Source organism: Lycorma delicatula, chromosome 1 (assembly GCF_047948215.1).
Source record: "Lycorma delicatula isolate Av1 chromosome 1, ASM4794821v1, whole genome shotgun sequence".
In the NCBI taxonomy this organism is placed as follows: domain Eukaryota; kingdom Metazoa; phylum Arthropoda; class Insecta; order Hemiptera; family Fulgoridae; genus Lycorma; species Lycorma delicatula.
Window position 1 is genome coordinate 179,071,965 of NC_134455.1, and position 16,860 is coordinate 179,088,824.

At 29.4% G+C, this 16,860-nt stretch overlaps 1 protein-coding gene across 1 annotated transcript in view; it reads right to left on the minus strand.

Moving 5' to 3' along the window:
• LOC142318226 (uncharacterized) overlaps window positions 1-16,860 on the minus strand; it is a 165,527-nt gene that overhangs the window by 80,509 nt on the left and 68,158 nt on the right. The window contains exons 3-4 of the mRNA XM_075354792.1: window positions 6,187-6,445; window positions 4,422-4,540 (exon numbers count right to left, since the gene is read on the minus strand). Of these exons, the coding sequence (XP_075210907.1) occupies window positions 4,422-4,540; window positions 6,187-6,445 (378 nt within the window). The remainder of the gene's footprint in view (window positions 1-4,421; window positions 4,541-6,186; window positions 6,446-16,860) is intronic.

A 16,860-nucleotide genomic window follows, 5' to 3' on the forward strand; every position in this document is an offset into this window, starting at 1 on the left:
TATTATAAAAAAAAAAATACAATAGTAAGGTAATTTGTTTAACAAAAATCTAGTAATTACTTTAACTTCTAATCTATCCTCTATTATCTTTGTTAAAAAAATTGTGTATAAAAAAAGAAGAAAAGGTTATCTCCATCTCTAGTAATCTTAATGAAATGATTTCTGGTCAGTTTTAAGACAGAAATTAAAAAAATGTGATCGTGCGCAAAATAGATACTAAAAAACTGCAAAAAATACTTTTTAAATTTTCGTTTAAATTCCAACGATTTTTTGAGTGTGGTAGTCAATCAAGTACATATCACCAATCCGTAACTTACGATCTATAAACAATAATAATATGAAGCTATCGTTCCGAACAATTAAATTTGCGCTTTAAGTAATATAAGTAGCTTAATATTTCATTCTAAAGCTTTTGGAAATGTTAATATCGTATTTTACCTATGGGAATAATATATATATATATATATTGTGATGCAAAGAACTAATACTAAAATTCATATTATTTAGATTCAATAATATTGTTATTAAGTTATGAAGGCCACTGTAATTACATAAAAAATGTATAAACTTAGAATTACGACTCGTTTGAAATTGTACACTAATTAATTACGGCGTAAATATTTATTCTAATGATAAATATCTCTCGATAGAATTATTTTATTTAAATTATTTATTTTATTTCCACGATTCATATACAAATAAGCAAAAGTTTATGCAGTTTATATAACATGTTGAAATTATTATTGCAATGATGTGTCGATAATAGATTATTTTTTATATAAAATGAACATTTGTAGCACTGTACAATAAAAGGGATTACTTTTTTATCCGCTTAAAATAAGTAAATCATTAAAAAAATAAATATAATTGAAAATATCGATTAAACTTCCGAGTAAAGTTAATATTACGTTTCCGTAACAAAACAGCCTAATACTAAATAATTAATTCGAAGTATGTACGTAGACTTATAAAAATTACACTTTTATATCTGCAACCTGAGAATTGTCTTACAATTAGTCTTACAATCGCGCAAAAATAAATCCATAATGAAATAAAAGTAAATAGAAATGATTAATTGTAAAGAAAATAAAACTATTTTATTAATTAAATAACGATAAAAATGGATAGCGACATGAATTAAAAACAAAATTTCTGTACCTAATTTATAATACTGGACAAATAAACTCAGTTAATCATTGGGAAGTGACTATTTTACACACGAGTGGGCTAACGCCGGTATACAACGTACATTGTAAGTTTTTTAATTAATTTTTCTCTTTCATTTCAAAAACCCACCCGTGGTAATAAATTAACTAACGTAAATGTCACATTTCTTGATGTTTAAACGAATCTGCTCAATACAACAATGTAAAACAGATCAAGCTTTAATTTGATCACCTTATTCTCTATCGGTTACAAAGTAACTCAAACCTAAGTCCTTTCTTGCATAAGCCAAGTACAGCAATTTAGCAATACATTATTGTTTTTAGTTAAATGTTCCTATTTTTAATATTTAATGGACTAAAACAAAGTGTTAAATTTTCTCGTTAAATTAAATAAATTTATAAATACCGTAATTTAAATTTATCTTTCTACTTCGTTATTTGTATCTATCGACATATTTCAGAAAACAACTTTCTGTTGTTAGGTGTAAATAAATTAATCTATTACATTACGCTTCATCGGTAAAGGTAAAACGCTAATAAATGCAAACAAGCATATTATTTACAAAAATTGTCAGCAGAAGAGTTAAGAACATACGCACATTTGGACCTTGTACGTTAACTAAATACCATGTGCTTGTATCGATTAAATTGCTGTCTATTTTCCGAGTGTAATTGAAAAAATTACGTCAAATGAACTGTTAGACCTGAGTTCCAATCGGTAAATAGGAAACAGTTCTTTCTGAATTCTGGAAACCTTTTATATTTTAAGTCTGGCAAAACAACATGATATTTAACCCTATATTTCCATCTGCAATTTGTTCACTCACAGATTGGCTGTGTTATAAACATTATTACTTTCAGAGCGAATAGGCCTATTAATTACTTTTTTATATCCTTGATTTACATTTCAAAACCATAATAAAAAGCGGGTCAGATAGTCAAGAGAAATATATTAGGGATATACAGTGGCTTTATTCAGTAACGGGTAATTATTTTATAAATGAATAAAAACGAAAATTTGAAAGTTGGCTAGAAAAGCGAATCGTTGGATATTCTTTAGAAGTACTGAAATTAGTACTACAAATTCCAGATTATATCTATATTATAAACTAAATAAATAGCTTTGGTTTGGTTATAGATTGTTTTTTACACCTAAAATGTTTTAAATTTTCATAAAAAAGGTACAATACCAAACTTTCGTTCCATAAATTCGTCTGTTCCATAAATAAAATTGGGTACACAGAATTCAGAAAAATGTCCAGCTCAAAATACTTTAACTAATCATCAGACAGCTTACATTTTTTTTCATCTTAATACGGGTAACATGTTTCGTAATAAGTATGACTTGACTGACTCGAAATGGGTGGACTGTAATGGCAGTGGTTTCGTTTTCTAGCTTTTTGTAATTTCTAACATTTTCCTTTTTTTATTTTCAATAAGAAGTATAATCAACTTTTAAAAAATTAATCCTTTTTTAATAAAGTAGTAATTGTTTTTTGTTTACGGCTGGAGGGTTTTTTTATTAACCAATAATAGATTTTATAAATAAAATATTTCCTTCATTATTCTTCTTTTTTTTTTGTTGATATTACACCTTATTTACTGCAAGACACCTACTATTATCATGAGTGATAATAACTTCAGACCCTTATTAAAAAATCTTGGGAACAGTCTATTATTCCTGTTTTCTATTATTATTGTAACTAATGCTAAGTTCGGGAAATAACTGAGTACCTTTGGCTGTTAAATATTTTAAAATTTATGAAAGAGTTTGTCACTAGGATATTCACTTTGGTGGCTTTGAAAATAACTAATAAGTCTGCTGCCCGGGTGTTTAGCTACGGTCTTAAATGGGTGTGATATCAATCTTAATAGGCTGGCTCTAGGAAGATCCGTATTGCCAGTGAAATTCTGGATTTAATAATAATAATGGGTGGGCCAGCCAAATCGTTTTTGGTTAGCCATCCAGCGGCCGGAGTCGAAAGCCTGATCGGGGAGATTGGTTATGAAGCGGCCAGGATAGTCTTCATTGAATGTCTTCTTCTTTTTGTGGCGTTGTCCAGCGCTCTGGCTTTCAATGCATCATGCTCTTTTAGCTGCTGACTGCACTGATAGGAGATCAGTGCAGATTGGAAGAGTCGACCCGCTTATTATTGATAAAAACCTATTTATCTGATTGGTTGCCGTGTCTCAATCCACCGCACACACAGGTTAGAAAAAATTACTTCTCTACCGCCTACTTTGACAATTGACATTAATAAAATTTTGGAGGTTATGGCAAGTTTCAACATTTCTATTTTTTTAAGTCACCATTTTTTAAATCCATCCATGTGTTATAAAATAATAATTGGCATTTTTTAATACTACTGTCAAAAATAATTTAAAAAAATAAATCAGTGATAATATCTATAGATATTATTAAAAAAATACTACATAACTTTTAAATTATATTATCTGTGTTTCGAGTTGAATTGTGTTATTTTGTTTTCACCTGCTATCATTTTTCACATAAGAATTTTTTTTGGTGACTATTTCTTTCGGTGAGAGTTAATTTTCACTTATTGTACTTTCATCTTTATTTGAGGTAGTTACTCAAGTCTTACTTCGCTAGAGGATAAGTCCAATTACACATGTTATATTATTGAGTAACTCACTCTGAGGATTGACATTTCTGGCATTTGAAATTTTATGTAGCCGACTCCTTGTTTTCGGTGATGAGACTTTTTTTGGTTCGATAATTTTGGATGTTTAATTCACCACATAAGCCTAAAGTTTGTGCATTGGAATGAAAATTTTTGTAGCATATGAAAAATGTCTTGTCTAAACTGGATTTGAACTCAGGGTCTTCCCGATTTTAATCCCGAAGGTCTGTATTCGGAATATAGGCGAATATCAGGTAGCATCTGGCGGAAAGTAAAAGGTAGCAGCATCTGCCATCCAGGTATCAGGGATGACTGACTCCTGCTACCCCTGGATTTGTTTTAACTTCTTTCAGAGCTCAAAACAATTCCTTGGAATAACATAATTTGGAAAGAAATTATCACTGTCACCACAGTAACGAACAGGGTGCTATTGGATAATGTATGGGTACTATAACTGGATAATGTATGGGATAATATTGGTATGGGTACCACATTGAATAAATTAATCAGATTTGATCATTTTTTCCTCGATGAAAATTGTATGCTTTATAAAATGTATAATCAATTAAATCTTTAAACATATTGTAAATTTTTAATAAAAGTTTTAACCTACCATTGATGTATTGGAGTAGCATAATCCTTTTCCTGAACAATCCTGATTATCACCACAATTATCTGATTTGACGACAACTTTCAACTGTATGCAGTGTGAGCCCCATGATTCTGAAGTTACTGCAATAAAAGAAAATACAAATCTTATTTATAAAGTAAAGAAAAAAAAATCAAAATACCAGCACGCGTGCACACACATACACTTTTAGTTAATGACCAGTGAATTAATTTGTATTGCGAACAATTATTACCTGATAATACTTATCAAGGTTTTATCCTCAAACTCATAGACACGTGTTCCTGGAAGTTCTTTATAGAAATAACTTTACATATAAACATGCTCCTGGAAACTACTGTACTTAAATATAGCAAAAAAAAACAAAAAAAAAAACATGTAACAAAATTATTGAGTGTATTCTCAAATCCAATCTTAAAAAGAATTTAAATGTGTCTCAAAACTGTAATCTTAGTAGTTTTCGAAGAAATGATTGTAAAGTAAATGTAATTGTAAGTCGATTTTTTAGGTATTTATTAAATTAATATTGTTAAGATGTAATAATATATGAATAAAATTACTTATGTATTTGTTTTCGCAGCAAATTTTGTGGAGAATTCTTTAAAAAATTTATATAAAGAAAATTCAATTTAAAAAAAAAAATTAAATAAAAATATTTTTCCTCAAATAATTGAAAAATATAAGATATTCTAATTTTATTTATAGCACAACCTTAATATGGCAGGAAATACTATGAATTTTGACAAGTTAAAAATTATTTTGGTTTACTTTGAAGATAATTTTTAGAATTACTTCTGGATAAGTTTCCAATTATTGATAACGATAATACACACAAAGTGAAACTTTTGACAATCCAACTTTTGACTTGTCAAAAACAGGTTACATTGATTGGGATGATCAAATTTATTTCGTTTGTAACAATCAAATTGTAGTGTTTTGCTTTGAAACGCCCTTAATTAAACTCTAAGGTTTTCATTGTTAATAAATATTTATTAACATATGTAAAGAGATATTAATGTATACACAATATTAATTGTATATACCCCTATCAGCTGAGATAGGTGGAAAAGTCAGGTTTTCCCCTACACACATGCTGAGAGCTTGTATTTCTGGATAACATACTGTTCAATTTCCTACTTTTATTCTTCTTAATTTTTGACTGGTTCTATTCTGGCTATATTCTTTTTTTTAACAGCATCATCCAGGACCAATTGAACTGAAATATTTTCTAATTCCAGTTTTTCAGTTCTATATTTATTCTAAAGTTTTAATTTTTTATCATTTTTTGTTTTGCCGCTCATACTTTTTTTGTTGCTGTTCAAATGAAAAGGTTTTATCCCTTATTCTTAAAAAGGACAATGACAAAGCACTAATTGAGGAATTTGAAATTTATGAACGTAATGAATTCCTACAATTCACTTGTTCATAATAGAGGCATGTGATACACTCTTATGTAAATCTACAAACTAAAATGTGGGTGGTGAGCAAAAACCTTTTTAGTCTATCTTTGAGTGTGAAGGACTTAACACCTTCTCTTTTAATCCTAAAGGAGCTGATATTAAATAAAATTATTACTTTGAGGGAAAATTGTTCAGGTTAATCGAATGACATCTTGGTTTAATTTTAAGTCAATTCGATTGATGGGTAAAAATTTGAAGTATTATTTGTAATATTGGTTAATTCTATTATAATTTAGTGCCAAAATTTAAGCTTACAGAAGTATAAACCAAAATTAATAAATATAACCAACCTATAAATTGATTGACTCCATCTGCAACGTCCTTGTCATAAAGAGCAATTAATTTTTTTCCATCAACAGTAAGAGGGGTGATATCCAGTTGGGAAGTATCTGTGATATCACAGGAATTATGAGCCCTTGTTGTAAAATAAACTGAAAGCTCTGATTCTTTTTCAGTGTTTGTTACTAATAACGAATCATTCATTCTTACTAGAAGTATATCTCCACTTTGCATTATTGCTGATGAGTCCCACATTACTTCATCACCTTCCTGTTAACAAAATAAATAACATAAATAAAATTCATTTTATTTTAATTTACAAACTTTAAATAAATTATTTTTAGTTATTTTTAAAGAGATTGAACCAAATAGATTTCATCAGTATGTTATTATTATAATACTACGGTTGGCAAGAAAACTTAAAATAAATGATGTAACCCCAAAAATCATGGTCCAGTAATCTATCAAGATTATGAAACAATTAGTAATTTTGCATTCAGCAACGATTCTTCAACAAATTCAAACAGAAAACTAGAAAAAACTGTGTAAATGATTATAGAAAACAATGTGGCTTCGGGACAAGAAGAGGAAAAAGGGAAAGACTGGGTTAATAGAAATTATTGGTAAGAGAATACAAAGAGCTAAAGAAATAAATGTATGATTTATACATAAGGAAAAACAGTCAACTGTATGAAATATAGCAAATAATGGGAATATTTAAAAAAAATAGATTGAAAGACCAAAATTAATGATTATTTCCTTAATGTTATTGTTTTTGTTTTTTTTTTTGAATAAAATTTCCTCTCATTTTAACAAAAAATATTAAGTATTAAGCTGTATGGTAGTAAAAAAAGATAAACTTCCAGCATCAAAGACTTGAAATTTTTTTCACCAATTTAGCTGTAAAAATAAAGAAAACTAAAGAAAGTTGATGTTAGAAACTTAGGAGATCGATAATTTTAAAAAATCTGTAGAAGATAAAAATAAAAATTATTAAAAAAGACTGTTCCTACTACTACAGAAATACTTGTACCGTGAATTTAATTTATAAAATACAAGAAACATATACATTTTTAACGATTTAATGTGGTACTAAAGCTCAGAAACAAAGTTTTCACAACATTAAGAAAAAAATGTTAATGTCAGGATGTTGCTTCTAATGGTCAGGACAGCCCTCAAGCCGCCGAAGGCATATCAAAATGCCGCCCCCCAAGCTTTAAGAAAACTTTAAATTTTGTTAAAAAACATAATTATAAAAGAACCACCAGAAAAATTGCATATAATTGAATTAAGACAATAATACTAATACAGATTTACTGAAAAACAAAATTTACATTATTAACGAGCTAACGACAACGAACTTACAAACTACAAATAGTTCCTAATATTTTCAGTGATAATTTAAATATACCTTTAAAACAACAAACAGAACTAGTACAATAATAATTAGAGACCGGATTATATGCAGTTGTATATTTGCATATGCATTTGCACAATAAGCCCAATCTCTCCGGTTATTGCATACTTTCCTTAAAATCCAGTTATGATGCATATTTTCGCTAAATTTACATTATTTTTCGGTAGAATACCTAGTTAATGAATGAAATTCTACGTTGTAGCCGGCTAAACCTGTTAGCCGCACGGCTCTTAGAGCGAGCGCACTTAGCCGCTGGGCGTCTATTGTTTTGGAAGGATAATATTACGAGGTTAAGTAAAACATAGACTCACGCGAGACAATGACGGACGATACCGTTCTGCGTCGCGCAGAAGTGCCTACTGTAGCACTCCTCTAATTAGGCAATTTAATTACTCATATTATTGTTGACGAGCTCATTGCATCAGTTTAGTTTTTCATTTATTTGTGCAAAGTTTAATGTGTACCATGCCTCCCGAAAAAAAGTCTCTTCGTGGATAGCTGACTATCATCGAACATTTATATACGACGGAACCATTGTCGAGTTTCCGAGAAAAATATTTCGTAAAAAAAAAATTCAAATAGACCAGCGAATCAAGAAGTCTTCATATCGCAAGATTGGAAAAGATAAGCCCACGACAATAACAGCGGCAAGTAGCGGTGATTTCACTTCCAAAGGTAAACAAAAAAAAATCACTGAGCGTGGATTTATGTGAAGCATTGCTTACAAGTAATATTCCTCTTCACAAACTTACAAATCCTACCTTCAAAGGTTTTCTACGAAAATATTGCTTGAATCAAAATATACCAGATGAATCAACATGGCGTAAAAATTACATACCGACAATTTACTTATATGTTCTGGAAGAAATACGCAATGAACACAAAGATAGCATTGAACACAAAGATAGTTGGATTTCAGCTAACGAAACTACCGATAGTTGTGGCTGTTACATTGCGAATTTAATTGTCGGTGCATTAAAACTAGAGCCTTCTTCTTCCTATTTGGTAGCCTGCAAAGACCTTGAAAATACAAATCATTCTACGATCGCCAGATTTGTGAATGAAGGAAGGTATTAAAAAATTATTTCCTGAATCTTCTGCAGGTGAAAGAGTGTTTATATTTCTTTCAGATGCTGGTCCCTATATGATCAAGGCATTTTATCCCAATTTGATTCATGTGACGCGCTTTGCTCACGGAGTACATCGACGACTTGCTGGAGAAATACGATCCACGTTTGGGAATGATAATAAACTGATTTCATCAACAAATAAAGTATTTCGTAAGGGCACCTGCTAGCATTAAGACCTATAAAGAAAAATTGCCAAATGCACCTTTACCTCCCCAAACAGTGATAACTCGATGGGGAACGTGGACTGAAGCTGTACTGTTTTACAATGAACATTTCTAAGCCATCAAAGGTGTAGTAAACGACTTCGATAATGCAGAGACTATGGCAGTTTGTCAGCCCAAGGAAGCATTTAACGACTCTAATACTAAAAAAAAAAACATAGCTGTGATTAACACTCATTTTTCCCACATACCTGCGAGTATTAAAAAGCTTGAAACTTAGGTTTAGCGTTGGCTATTTGGCTATTCAGTTAATGAATAAAATCCGCTGAATGAACTCGGCATTGCCAGGGGTATTCCCGTGTAAACTTTAAGAAAGATTTGAAAACATTTTGAACAATAACCCAGGCTTTGAACATTTGTGTCAAATCGATAGTTTTATTAATGGAACGGATGAATTTTTGCCAGAAGCTATAAGTACTAACATAGCACCCAAATTCAAATACTGCCCAGTTATCTCAGTAGATGTGGAACGATCTTTTTCCACTTTTAAAAATATTTTGAGTGATCGAAGACAATTTAATACCGAACATTTGAAAGAGTACCTGATTGTTTACGATTACAAGAGTAACAAAATGTTAAATAATTGTTATTTATGGAATTTATCGATATGTTATACTTACTAATAGTATGCTGATGTTGAAATAAAAAAACTAATAATTACTATTTTTTCTATTATTGAAAGTTGCATATTTTGACACGTTTCATACATATTTTAAGCATTCTTCATGCGTATTTCAAGCTTTTTATGTTGCATATAATCCGGTTTATAATAATAATATTATTGTTCTAATAAAAAGTAGATCATATTATTTTCTAGATTAAAGTAACCGAAATATTTTTTCGTGGGTTGTGTATATTTTTTGGCATTCTAGTTTAGGAGGTTTTCCCGCTCCTAAATTTTGCCGCCGTAGGCAGTCTCCTACTTTGCCTACCGCCTAGGGCCGGCCCTGTAAGGATAGATACGGCAAGATTGGACAATAATCTTCAATTAGTTGCAAGAAGACTCGTTAAATATTTGCAGTTAGAAGAAAATGAAAATGATAAATAATAACTAATAGTATATAATTAATAAATAATATAAATTTTTTAATTATAAAATGTATCTGATGATAATTTACCTTTGCATCTTATTTATTTATTTCCTTATTTTTGAAAAATAATATAACTGAAGAATTAAACAAATTAAGAAAAAATATCCCTTTCCACCCCGGATAAATGTAGGTTAGGGTTCTGTTCTCCTCCAGCTTTTATGTCATTCCTTTAAAAACTTTAAAAAATTAAAATCCTGAAAATTTAGATAACACTTTTTTATTTGAAAGGAATGCTAAGAACGTAAAGGAAGGTTTTCTGAAAGTTTTACACAATTACTATTTTTTTATAATGATCTTTAAAAGTGGTGTTCAGTTAACATTATAAAAGATTGTACTGGGAAGAGGTAGTAGTTACAAGTCCCAGTGGGTCACTGTACCATTTTGCCCATTTTTTTTTGGAAAAAGAGAAAACTTTATTTTTCCTATTTATTTTTTTTACATCATAACTAACAGTGTTCAAAAATTTCTCAGTGTATCCATTTTCCAATGAATGTACCTATCTCAAGTCTTAAGTCATATATTAAAAAAATTACTACTCTACCCAGTTCTACACATATAATTACCATAAAAATTAATTGTAACCTCCCAAATATAAGATATGTTACAAAACCTTTTTTGAATTGCAAAAAAGATTTTATTAAAAAAAAACAATTTGTTGTTTTGAACAGGATCATATAACAAACCATTTGTAGAAATAGTTTTACAAAGAAAAAAGAGAATTACAATTCTTGAGAATTGGTTCAGCTATCGGTACATGTACCTGTAGTCAGTTATGAATTAGCTTACCTAAACAGTCTAACTCCTTATGTGAGCCAGGTGATCATATAAGTTTTAGTTTATATATAATTGTGAAGGCATTTCATTTGCTTTATTGATTTAATTGTGAAGTAGCGATTAATGACAATGGTGCACTAGTTCAGTTACGATAGATCATGTCTTTCTTGTTAGTTCAAATTTCATTTATAATAATTCGTAATAAGAATTTGTATCCTTTGATCCAATAGTTAAAATCTGACTTCATTGTGATTCCGTATACTTGATCTTAAATTTGGCAATAATAGTAGTTACAATAATATTAAAGTAATGAACTTAACAAAAAACAAGAATGTAACATCATTAAACTTTTAGTTTTATAATGAAGGAAATTATTTTTGAAAAATCGCAGAATTTTGGTCAACAATTTTTGTTTAATGTCCTCTCAAGAATTCACTTATTAGAATTAATTTTACTTCATGGACTTGTTTTGATTGATTTAGTAGGATTTTTCCACTAAGTTTGATTAGTTATTGTTATTTTTTTCTTTTTCATGTTAAAGTATTGGTATCACTTATTGTTACCAAATCAGTTTGGTAGGTTTTTCAGATATTACTTTTTGTTTCCTTCTGTTATTTAGCATAATTAATTAACTTGCATTTACAAAAATTATGGTAACAATTGAAAGTTTAAGTGAAATTAATGGTTAATTATAAAACTAAAGAAATTCATTAATAAGTTACTACTCTTGGAATATGAAAATTTTCTATATTAAAGTAAGTAATAAGTAGTAGCTATAAGTTAATGTTTTCAATTGTATCTTTGTATCTTTATTAAAAGTAAAGGAGAGTAAAATTAAAAATGAATGTACCAGTCACTATCATTCTCAGTATGAATGTTAAATTCACATTTAAGATTTATTTAGAATATTAGTTTATCTAAGATCAAGCATAATCGATTTCTCCATGGCATAACCTGGATCAATAAAGTGGTTGATGGAGCTTTCCATTGATTTGCCTTGAACATGATTCGCGAACCCCAATCAGACATGGTCATTCAGGCCGGTAAAGGTGGGTTCGACAATTCCAGCATGGAACATTCCCCCAAAAAATTAGAAACAAGATTTATTAGAAATATTCAAACAAATGAAAAATGATAGCTATTTACTTATTCAAATGCATGCTGTTTTACTTAAACCATTAGCAGGTAGTTGATTTTAATTTGGTAACATCAAAAAGTTATAATTTAAAGTATAACTTGTCTATAAATGAAAAAAATAATATTAAAAAAAGTAAATTATTTTTTTTCAAGGTAAGTTTTTTGTCGATTTTATTTTTACAAAAAGAGTTAATCCTTTATTTTTTGTGATCGCTGAGAAATTCATTTTTTAAAGTATTTTTAACTGATTTGGTAACTGACATTATTCTATTACATTTTTTCTTAATATGATTGAAATATCTTTTAAATGCATATGAAAATTGTCTTTCAGTTTACAACTACCAACCAGATTAATTGGTTAAGCCGCAATTATAATCAGAAACAATCCTGCATATGTTAATATTTTTAACTATTCAATGCACACTAGGTTTGATTTTGCATATCATTAGAATACTGCGTAAATATAACAAAAAATGCAATATTAATGTACAAGATAAGTAATACAAATACAATGTAAAGATATTGAAAATCTAAATAAATTCTATAAACATAAGCTAAAACAAATCTGTAAGCCTGTATAAAAACCCTGGCTGAAGAAAGCTCTAGTAAGACATAATACAAAATGCATTCTGTTACTACTGTAATGAAACACTGAATTCCTTCCAACTACTCAGAGAATTTGAAATTGAACAGTTTAACATCCATTAATTCTGCAGATATTTACTAAGAAATATCTGCTGTAGCCCATGGAGAACATGGAGGCCTGAGCCAAAAGAAAATCAAAAGGCTTGCAACATGGAATTTACGTGGAATGTCACACAGAAAATAAGACACTGTGAAATCAGAAATGACCTGACTTAATGTCAGTCTATTCAGTGTGAGTGAACTACATTGGACAAACAATGACCATTTTAGCTGTGATGGCTTCACTATCTACTATTCTGGTCATTATAGCATCATAAGAAACGGTGTGGCCTTCATTGTGGATGAGCTTACAGGTCGTGCTGTGGAAAGTCATACAATAGTTAATGATCACATTATGACTGTTTGAATCTGGGGGAAGCCGATAAACACAACTATTGTACAAGTCCACAGCTATTACACCATCCACAGCTGCTGATGAAGATAAAATTGAAGATTTCTGTGCAAGAGTACATGAAACACTGGAACAGGTGCCTAAAAATGACATGATATACATTATTAGGGATTTTAATGCAGAAGTTGAAACCCAACAAGAACAGGGCATCTGTGGCAGGTTTGGGTTAGGCAAGCAAAATGAAGCTGGTGATAGACTAGTCCAGTTTTGCCATGAAAACAAATTGTCCATCACTAACACACTTTATGAGCAGCCGAAATGGCATTTATACACCTGGAAATCCCCAGATGGCATGTACCATAATCAGGTCGATTTCATTTTATGCAGTCAGTGATGGCAAAGCTCGGTTCTAGCAGTAAAAACGTTCCGTGGAGCAGATTGTGGCTCTGATCACGAGCTATTGGTGGCCAAGTTGAAGATGTAATAGCAAGAAAAATGCTCCCCAAAATTTCGCCAACATGTGCCATAAAAGTGAAAGTGAAACAAGTTCGAGCTGTTTAATACTGATGAGAAGCTGTCTCAGGAGTTATGGCAAGAATTCTAAGCTAATGTCATAGAAGCCACTCTAGAACATATACCATACAAAAAGTTGAAAAATTATCCAAATGGTTGACATCCAACACCATTAAAATTGCTGAAAAACGAAGAGCAGCAAAAGCTGTTGGTAATAGACACACACACACACATATATGTGTGTGTGTGTGTGTGTGTGTGTGTATGTGCATGTGAGTATGAAAGTAAAATTTAAAACTAACAGTGAAAAATGTTGGGGTTGGGAAAAAAATTTCTTGTGATTGTTTTAGTAGATCGCTTTAGAATCCATAACCTTTGTAATATTAATCAAATCTGGAAACACTTGCTTTTGAACATATCACTGAGTACTTTTAGAAAGATTATGGTAATATTAGTTAACTTAATTAAATTTTGAAAATGAATGAAAATAGAGAAGAAATTCGATACATTTTGTAACAAAAATGGGAAGAATGCGATTCAGGCTGCTAAAAAAGTTTGTAATATTTATGGACATGATATAGTTTCAGTACGTATGGTACAAATCTGGTTAAGCGTTTTCAATCTGGAAATTTAGACAACAATGTAATTTCACTCTGGCCAATGACTGAAAAAGTCAAATAAAGATTGATAAAAAAATTTATCCTGTTACAATAAATAACAAATCAAAAAAAAAATCCAATTTCTTTTGCTGTAACATATCACCCGAAGTTTCATTTGAACTACATAATTTTATTTTTAAAGCATATGCTGTAATGTCTCATGTTTTAATTTTACAACAAAGCATTCCATATGTATAAATTTAATATTTTTATGTGCAAATATTCAATATAAGAATGAAAAAATAATCAAAATTTTAAACATTTTAAGATAATGGTTTGGAAATTATAAAATGACCTAAAAATAGTTTTTGTTTAACATATATTTTTATACTGATTTTAATCATTTTGTGTCATAAAATAATTTAAAATTAAGGTATTAATTTTTTATGTCATTAAAGGTATCTTTTAAAGGAACAAATTAAAATCTTCATTAAAAAGTAGTTTTAGTCCACATGTTGCACAAGGAGGATAATAAAAACCAGAAAATTTATTGAAAAAGTTTTTTTCTGGTTATGAGCCAGGTGACTGGTTGATGCTATTTTCCACTCATTCTTTGTGCTGTGCTAATCTTTTAATATCAACATATTTACTACAACATATAGGCTCAACTAACTACTAGTATTTCATAAATCCAATTTTTGTTTTTGTGTATAATTTTTAACTTCTATATGTCTCTATCACCAAATTAAATAAATAAAAGGATTTTACATAAATATTGTTAAAAATTTTATATAGATTAAATTATGATATTCTCCATAAACATTTTATTAAATAGATGTTTAATACAAAATAATAGTCAAAACGAGTTTCTGTATATATATATATATACATCATCCCTCCATGAAACGAATTCCTTTAAAATGGATTAGACATTTCGAAGTGATACAGAATAGACAGGCTCATTTTTAAATTCTCTAATCAAATTATATAATAAAGATTAGGATAATATTTTCGGCTCACAGTTTTTTAATTCTGAGCCTCTTGTTTTCAAATACAAACAAAATGTAGGACACAATTATGTTTGAATTAATATGTATCAGTGTTTATTTTTCTTAATATCTTTCAAAGTATAATTATGAAAATTCTATTTAGTTAATCATGTGTATGGGGTGACAATGCTAAAATCTTTATGAAAATTGGACAAAGGTGTCTATTATTAGTATTAAAAACTATGTTGTTACCATACTGAAGAAAGAAGAAATATATAAGTGTGTACATATCACACATTTGTCTGATACATCATTAATTGAAAATAATCTCAAGGATAATTAATAGGGAAATAAAATATAGCGTATATTTTACTTGATTTATAATCAAATAAAATAAGGTGTGATAGCGGATGTGGTGATGGAGATCAGTTACACACACACAAAAATTATATATATATATATATATATATAATTTTGATTATGAAGTGAAATGAGTATAGTATATGATAACTGTTCTTCTTCAATGAATGATGTAGAACTGTAAATTACCCACTTATACGAAAGCCATGTTAAACTGAAAGAAGTGTAAACAAAAGAGGCTTATGTTACTCTTATGAAAAATTTACAAAGTCACTGATATCTGTCATACATTTTACAAATATAAATTGTAAAATGTAAGATTATAATTGTAAGATTAATTCATCTTTAACCCATGAATATTACCTTAAGATAAAATATATTAGTAAATTTTGTGGTAATTGTAAAAGTATAAGTAGTAGTAGGAGTAAATAATAGATGTAAGTAGTGTAAAAATATTTTTTTTTAAATCTTCTTTACCTTCATTTCCAAAAAAAATCACAGACAAAAGGGAAGAGAGGCCTAAACTACTATTTTGATTTAGAGATAATTTGTTGAAAAATTTACTGTGAAACTTGATAAAAATTCACAGGTTGTCCAGGAAAAAGGTGTAATTTTAAAACATTAGTATAATTATTTACTTTTTTAAAAATAATTCTACAATGTTTCATTTCATTATTTTTCAAATACTTCAAAAAATAATAAGATTCATAAATAAGGCAGTAACTAAGCCCCAAAGATTAGGAGTAATCTTTAAATTAATAATGTGGGATGAGATAAATTTTAAATGCTAAGCAAATACCAGGAAAGTTCAAGTTACTGCATTACTAATGCAGTAAAAAATTCAATATTAAAAATTAGACAACTTTAACACAAAAAAATTAAAAAAATTCAACAACAGTAATACAAAAACACAGCATAGATGGGAATCGCCTATGTCATATGCTGCTGCACTTGTGTTTTGCCAAGTCATTTCAGAAATAATAGATTGTAATTCCCGGACAATAGTCCGGTCAGGGACCCTATAGACCCTATGTCATTAATCGTCTATAGGGCACGCATTCAGGAATCTGAACAGACAACTAGGAGTCGATATGTTAGAATAATTATATATAAGGATTGAGCGTTCTAAAAGCAGTGGCCCATGCGGAAGAATAAGCCACGCAGCCGAAGTCCAAGTGGGTACGCACCGGGGCAGCCTGAATAAAATATAGGATCAGGATTTATACTATTTATTATATAAATTTTTTCTTGCAAGATAACCGGATTCGTGTAGTTTTTACGATATCTAAGAAGACTAAAGCGATAATTTACGAGAGAATGCCGCCAAGGGGGTAATAAAATTGAGTAACAGTAAGAACTGGAGGTAGCTGTAAATTTACAGCCAAGAAAATGTAATGAGCTCTGATGTCTAGCGGAGC